Genomic DNA, 8080 nt, shown 5'->3' with positions numbered 1-8080 from the left:
ATATATATATATATATAATAAATGTTCAGAGCAAATATCAAACTGTGCTGGCAGCTACATTAGCTTTTACTTAAGACTAAAGCCAAAAATGCACCACCTTTTCACTGCCTCCACTTTCAGCACTTTCCACCTCTGCAGTGTCAACCTGCATCATCTACACCTGAAGAAACATCATTTTATCAGAAGTAATCTTGTGAAAAGTTTCTTGAACAGATAAGAAAATAAAGGCACGGTGGTCGAAAACAAAGTCTACTTTCATGTTGTTTATCTTTTACGATTTGTGTCAGTGTCTCTTTCATTATGCTGCCTCACTTCTTGCCAGCATCCCAAAATGCTTGTGTTTCTGCAAACACAGAACGCCTTTCTCCAGCCTTGTATTCTTTGTTGTGATGTTCATCAGTTTGAGCATGTAGGTTTGTGTGTGTGTGGGACAGCAAGATGGGCAGAAGGAAAGAGTCACCGTCTGATCTGTGACCTGGATCTAATGTGGACCCAGAGGAAACAAGTTTTTGGATCTTCTAAAGGATATTCAACAAAGTAAACAAATGTAAAAAAAAAACATGAACACATAACACAACTGTACACACACTTCCATAACTTTTATCTCCACTGGAGTTCATTAAGGCCATTTACTAATTGTGGACTTAGAACATCCACTTTGTTCATAGACATTTGTACTCCTAATTTTCAAAATCAATGACAGGCGCTTGGTATGTTGCAGTTTTATTTTGGTGAAGATGTTGATTCTGATTATGAAACGGCAGGTAATGCGACTGACGCAATCACAGTAAAAACACCAACTGAATTTTAATTCAGGTTATTCATATTTTCAAAAATGAAAACTTAAACAGTAGCTGATAAGTGACTTTATCAGCGAGTCAGCACTCCTAATAATAGCCCCAGACAATAACAGGCCCTGAAATAAGGCAACAAAACAGGGACTAGTGAGCAAAATGGCATCTACATTTTAAGCTATGGGGAAAGTTTGCTGCCACAACACCAAGACCAAAGAATGAAAACTGGCTGGTTGACAATAGCTTTGTTTCAGCCACGCAGTTTCGAAGGCGGAGCGATCTCCACCGGAGGGCAGGAAGTGAAATATCTATGGAGGAAACTACAGTAGAGACTTTATATTGTATGGATTTAGATCCTATTTCAAGACAGATAACAGCAATTTGTTCACAAATATGTCAGACATGACTCGTATGATGATGAATGAGTTTTCGACAGAATCTAAAGATTTGCTGAGGCTGTCGATACTACACGTCTTACATCACCAAGTGCCAAATAATAACCATCAAAAGTTTTTCTGACGAATAATTCCACATGATTCTACCCAACCATATGAAGCACTGAAGGTTGTCATACACAAAGATGAAAGATGTAGAAAGCTCACAGAACAACAGTGTAAAAAGTGGATTTTAAACCGTCTGCGGTCAGGAGGAGCAGGATGTCGGTGCCTGCAGTGATCACTTTATAACATCAGAGGTATGTTAGCTGCTAACTTGTTTTAGAGGTTATATTTATAATGATTGTTTATTTAGCAGTGAGTATTAAGTTATTGGTAGTTTAATGAGGACCTCATCTGGACTTTAGGCTGCCCTAGCCTTCGGTGTCGTTAGGTGCTGGATGTTTGTTAACGTTAGCCGCTACTGCTAGTATGATCTTAACATATAAAACAATATCAGAACAAACACTTACCCTGGCAAAGACCTAACAATAATCATGGAGCTGTGTTTGGTATCGAGGTTGTGGATCCACCCTCAGAATAAAAAGTTCTACGCCTCCAGTTGTTTACGGGCTTTCATCAGCTGTTGGTGTAGTTAGCATCCAGTTAGCGCCGCACAGGATTGGCAAATGGGACATAATAAAGTGTTTTATTGTTCCTTTAAAATCATCATATTTTGAGTCAAAACAGAAGATTTGCTGTATGACTCAGTCATATATACTGAGTGAGGGTGTTGTAAGATAAGGTGTGTGTTGAAAATATGCACAGAAAAAGACTGGCAATTTTTATTTTAATCTGGCAACCCTGGCGCCACACCATCTGCCCCAGCAGACTGGTAACTGGACCGAAGATTTCCCCGGTAGTCTGCTCGGTGCTCGATCTTCTTCTCTTGCCTCTTATAATCGAAATAGTGAATCACCTACTTCCTCATCAAAGTCCTCACTCTGTCTCCAACTGTTTTTCCTCCATCTCTGCCTTGAGCTCCTCTCCTCTCTGCAAAGATTCTGACTGTGGCTTGGTCCACCAGTCCACAGCTGGAGCTCCACGTTCTTCACGCTTTTTATTTTTTTGCATCAAAGACACTAAAAATAACTAACTAAACTTCACCCTAACTATGAAATATAGTTATCCGAAATTTATTAAATTTGTTATATTTGTATATCTCATTGCTCACTTCTGATCTCGCTGTCTCTCCATCGCTGCCAAACTTTTTTCAACTTCTGCCTTTTTTCATGTTCATCCTCCTGTAGATTTTCTGCCGCTTGTCTAATATTTTCAGGCGTCAGTCAGAAAGGAGTTTGGGGGGTTTACATTTGTTCGGCGGGGTGGGTGTGAGACCAGCGGGTGGAATGAGGTGTTATTTTCCTCGTGAATCAGTCCTCTTCTGCATCCTCCTGCTGCAACYTGCTTCAAATATGACAAACGTTAATAAAAAGAAACATTTTTTATTTATTATATAATTTAATCAGTGTATAATTATTTATTATTGGTTCAGTTAGAATGATTGGAGCACCTGTAAACTACACAAGACATGGGCATTTTTCAGATGGCAGATCCTCCACTTTGTCACTTCCTGACCTCCAGCCGAACTACTCCTGGTACTGCATCGTGACGTCACGTGAAACCCTCCTATTGAGAAAGGTGGAATAGCTTTCTATTTGGCTTGTTAGTGTGATGTATTAACAACAAATAAAGCAGTATAGCAAAAAAAAACATTTTTATGTCTAAAGTAAACATTTTTTTTCTTCAAAGCAAAAAAAAAAAAGACCTCAAACACTCTAAATAATCCTTCAATTGTCTGTTTTCCATCTGCTGGCTCCATGTGCTCATTGTTCCATTGATTCTAGCAGATTACTTTCATCTCGCACCCTCTCTTCCTCTGCTTTTCTGCCATGAACACTTAAATCTGCATTCATTTTGCTGGGAGGTGAAGCAGACTGGCAGGACTTTTAACTGAAAAGCAGCTATAAATAACTAATTGGGCGGATAAAGGAGAAGATATAGCGAGGATCGAGAAACAAAGATGAACAGTGGTAGGGAGGGAGTGAGAGTTAAAATAGATCAGTTATGGGTGGTACAAATATTTGGTTAGCTAAGAGCAATTTAGTAGAGAGAATTCAAAAACAAAACAAAGCTCCAGTGCACGAGGGACTGTAGATAGCATGTGGAATTCAATGAGTTACACTGGAAAGAAATATTTAATGAAATGAGCAAAAAACAAACATCTGATCAGTCTACAGTATATATATAAAGCTCAACTGATTTAAGACATCTTGGCATAAAACATATTTTGACGTTGCCTTTTTAAAATCATGTTTAGACATATAAACAGTATTACCATATCTTCTAAAATTGTTCCTTTAAATTCCCAATTATGTTAATAAAGATAAAAAATGATCCTGAAAACATTTAAAACCACACTGAAGGTTAAAAGCCTTGTTAGTGTAGAAAATGGCTTTTGAAAAGTTATATAGCTGTGCATGAATGGTATAAAATTATTGACAGAAAAAAAAAATAACTGAATAGGAGTGAGTCAACTAAATGTTGGATTGTGCATGGACTAATATTTGTGGTTTAATTAATTAGAAATATACTCTGACCCAGTATCAAAAAGTTAAAACTCTTAACATTTTACTGACTATGCACTTGATATATTTAAGAGATGCACAATATTTAATATATATCATAACCACACTATCTTTTAACTTTTTTATTTTTTTGTCAGGCAGCAGTAACAAAGGTGGAAGAGAAGGAACAAGAGGAATAACATGGAAGTTTAGGTCTCTGGATGACATGTACCAACGGCAGGTAGAAAAAGTGGCCAACAACAACAACAACAACAACAACAACAACAACAACAACAACAACAACAACAACAACAACAACAACAACAACAACAACAACAACAACTATCCAAGCAGTGGTTAGAGAAGGCTGGACTAAGAACAGCACAGAGACACTAATGGCAACATAATTAAGAGCAATCGAGGCTGAGGTCTACCACTCAAGCGGCAGGCTGTGCAAAGATGCCACTGAGACAGTCCAGCACATCATAGATGTAAGATGCAGGAAGGCAAAGTGTACATAGAACACTACAACCAAGTATCAGTATAAAAGAACATCTGTGCTGAGTATAGTTTGAATGTCCCATAGAAAATGTGAAAGGTTTGATGATGAGGATGATGACATGACATGGTTGAAAATGGTTAAGTAGGACTGACAAATTCAAAATGGCAAACAGGTGATGACTAACCAATCAGACTTTTTAAAGGATGCAAGAACACCCGAATGGAGTTGCTTAGGATTGCTATCTCCGAAAAAGAAGAAAAGACTGTGAGAAGCTTGAGAAAGATCAAGAAATAAATGGAAACAGTGACATTAGGTAAAGTCAAGGCCTCAGTGGTAACAGTGGTTATTGATGCACTTGTGATTGTTACCTCCAAACTGGGAAAGTGGGTGAAGGATATCAAAGGAATAGGGCTGGATATTTTGTATATCTGTGTAAATGGTAAATGACTTGAACTTATAGAGTACCATATATCAAGTCTATACGGACCCCAAAGCGCTTTACACCCCACGCATTCACACACACACATTTACACACTAATGGTGGTTAGCTACGGCCACAGCTGCTCTGGGGCACACTGACAGAGGCTGGGCTACCATGCACTGGTGCCATCGGACCCTCTGACCACCATCAGTAATGTAAAATAAATGTAAGCAATTATAAAGACATAAAACCTGGGACAACAGCAGACAGAGACAGAAGTCGTCTTCAACTGAGTTTTGTTTAACAGGACTGAATGGTGATATTTTAGCACAAAAACTGAAGTGCTAGAAGTCTCTTGTTTGTAGTTTTTTTCAGTCAACACTAACATCTTTTACACACAAAAACACACTCTTACACACAGCAATCAGTATGCACAGACAATCACAGCCTTGACCAATACAGCTATCTTATCTTCATTTCTGGGAACAGATAATCCACGAGTCCTTCAACACATACATACCTCCAAATCCTGTTGCTCATACCAGAAGACACTGCATGATTTTTAAAAGGATGGATTTATCAACTGACATGTTTCCTAAAGCTAAAGACCAAGCTCACCTTAGGTGTCTGTTCGCACAAACTGTGCTCCAGTTAAATGGATAGAAATCCTTTCCTGACTACATTTTAGTGTCACAGGTCACAACAGTTCAGAGTAAGCCACATTACAACTTTACATTCTGCATCCAAGGGCAAAGAGATGTCAGCAATCACATCCATCCATTCATTCATTATCTATACCCGCTTTTTCCTTTCAGGGTCACTGGTGCCCATATCCAGCAGTCACAGTGCGAGGGGCGGGGTACATCCTGGAAAGGTTGCAAGTCCATCACAGAGCCACACATAGGTCCACCGGGCCGGTATTTGAACCGGCGACCTTCTTGTTGAGAGGCATCAGCTCTACCAACTGAGCCATACATAATTTTTTTTACATGATGTATTATGATTTATATTTTTTATGGAAGATAAGCATAAGAAGGTACAGATTAAATTAGTGTCACTGTTTCGCATGCATTTCAGTATTGCTGATGGTTTTACTGACCAGTCTTTCAGAATTATTTATTTTAGTTTACAAATGTAAGAGTTTGACTACTCTATACTAAACTGAAAAAAAAAAAAAAAAAAAAAAAAAAAACTACCCAAATAAGCAGGGATATGAAGACATTTCTAGTATGACAAACTCATTACAAGTACAATAACTTCACAGTAATTTACTGGATAAATTCAGTTTTAATTTGGGGGATTTTTACACACATAAAATAAATAACATTTCCTTTATGGCATGCTTACAAGATTTGCACAAGCCCTTTATGCATGTATTTTTGAATAATTAGACTCAAATCTTTTTTTTTTCCATTTCTCCTTCTTTGACATTTTAAAGCAAAAAATAATCTCATCAAAATGTAGCAAACGCCATGCAAAATCATATGTGGTTACCAAATGGTGAAGTTCATAGAAACTGGGATAATATAAATTTGCATGAAATCTTTGATTTGTGCAATATTATTACCCTGAAACTAGAGTAATGATTGTGCAAACAATATTTGTAAGAAATGAAGAGACTCTGGCCTGAAAGCTCAAGAAGTGTAGTCTTGTTTCCAAAAACTGAACTGGATTCTGTCTGCTCAAGTGGCTTTTTCAAATATAAAAAGGACCATGCAAGGATATGTTCGTTTAAGCAATATCTCCACTGTTTATGAGTCATAAAAAGTGGAATTTGGAGGAACTTAACAATACGGACACAATTTACCTTTAAAAATACAATGACTCATAATAAACCTGCATCTGATTAAACAGATTCTCAGAATAATAGCTAATGTTCTCCKACAAAAATCATTTTGTTCTTACCTGTTGCTTGTGTTCTTAAGGATCACTAGGGCATCAGGGAAACCATCCAGGTTGTAGTCTCCAAGGTGCAAGACCAGAGGTTGCTTGATGGTTCCTGGCACAAAGCCCCAAAGTGTTTCCTTCTGCCTAAAGTCTGACAGGATGGGTTGCCACTGCAAAAAACAGACAGACAACACCTGGAAAGTCATTCAAACTGCTTTTGTGCTAATTAATATAAAATTATGTGTCACAAGATGACCTTTTGCAACAAAGACATAAACAGCTCATTAAAGACAATCAATATTAGCAAGTTTACAATGTCTGTAATTTTATTTGATGATTATTCAATGCTAACAGAAATATAAAATAAAGGGGGKTATCTGATAAAGGAGCGATTGCAGGAGTTGGACAAAATTCTCTTTGTGCTTTATTTAGTGGTCAGCAAAGATGAACAATGTGTTAAACTTAAGTGGCAAACAAGTATTTATCTTAAATATTTGTTAAACAGATGAGCACATTACTGTTATGGTACATAATAATTACTATGAAATCATACACAGTTGACRTTTGTGCAGGGTCACATGGAATAAGTACCAACTAATGATATGCTCCTGTAAGGCTGTAGAAACCCATGRAGTAGATGCAGTATGTGCATTTGAGGAAACATGTACATAGTAAATGCATGGGACTGAAATGGAAACAGTTTCATATCTTATTGACACAAAATGCCAACGGATGTGAACAAATATGTAATTACTTTTTTACAAAAAGTCCTGGGTACAGTGGAGTAGGCACAATTTGAGGTAGAAATTMATTAAAACTTAACAGTGATGAGTTGGGCCCACATTTAAGTTTTGTGTAAATATATTTATATTAAATATATAAGACATTGTACCATATGACAATGTAATACCTTTCTGGTTATAGCAGATACAGCACTTKTTTGCATTACATTCGGCCAATAAAACACACAGATTTTARWTTTTTTWARMSCRWAAKKAKRTTRRTTRKAYMWTTTTGCATGGCTTGATCTACTTGACATTTGCTTAGTTACTACAATTTTATTTCTGTTTAAGAATCAGTCAAATGAATGAACCATATAGTCAGTGGTTGTACTGAAAGAAAATAGTGTTATTTGTGTTCGTTACCAGAATGGGTGCTTAACCATACGAAGAATGTACAAATGCATGGAATAAATTTTAAAGAGTAACCATACAAAACCAAAGAGCGCTCTTTGCTGATCTGGTTTATTTGAGTGACCAAGAGTTAAATTTCAGATATGTGTTGAAATTGTTTCTGGCATGTAGCTATTAATATGAAATCATCAAGATAAGCAAAACAGTCACATTTAACAATCATTACATTTCTATCATAAAACGAACTATACCATGTGTATGTAATTAAAATCAGTATATAACGTAAACCCAATAATGTCTTCTTTACATTTCAAAAAACATGGCAGTAAACCAGCATTTTGT

General features: G+C 36.8%; 1 protein-coding gene across 1 annotated transcript in view; it reads right to left on the bottom strand.

Moving 5' to 3' along the window:
- The window catches only part of itfg1 (integrin alpha FG-GAP repeat containing 1), a gene marked incomplete at its 3' end in the record, with an annotated part of 106248 nt that overhangs the window by 59657 nt on the left and 38511 nt on the right, over nt 1–8080 (bottom strand). The window contains 1 exon segment of the mRNA XM_014028579.1: nt 6624–6775. Within this exon segment, the coding sequence (XP_013884033.1) occupies nt 6624–6775 (152 nt within the window).

This window comes from Austrofundulus limnaeus, unplaced genomic scaffold (assembly GCF_001266775.1).
Source record: "Austrofundulus limnaeus strain Quisiro unplaced genomic scaffold, Austrofundulus_limnaeus-1.0 Scaffold784, whole genome shotgun sequence".
In the NCBI taxonomy this organism is placed as follows: Eukaryota; Metazoa; Chordata; class Actinopteri; order Cyprinodontiformes; family Rivulidae; genus Austrofundulus; species Austrofundulus limnaeus.
The sequence above is the reverse complement of the archived record's forward strand: the minus strand, read 5'-3'. Positions and strand labels throughout refer to the sequence as shown.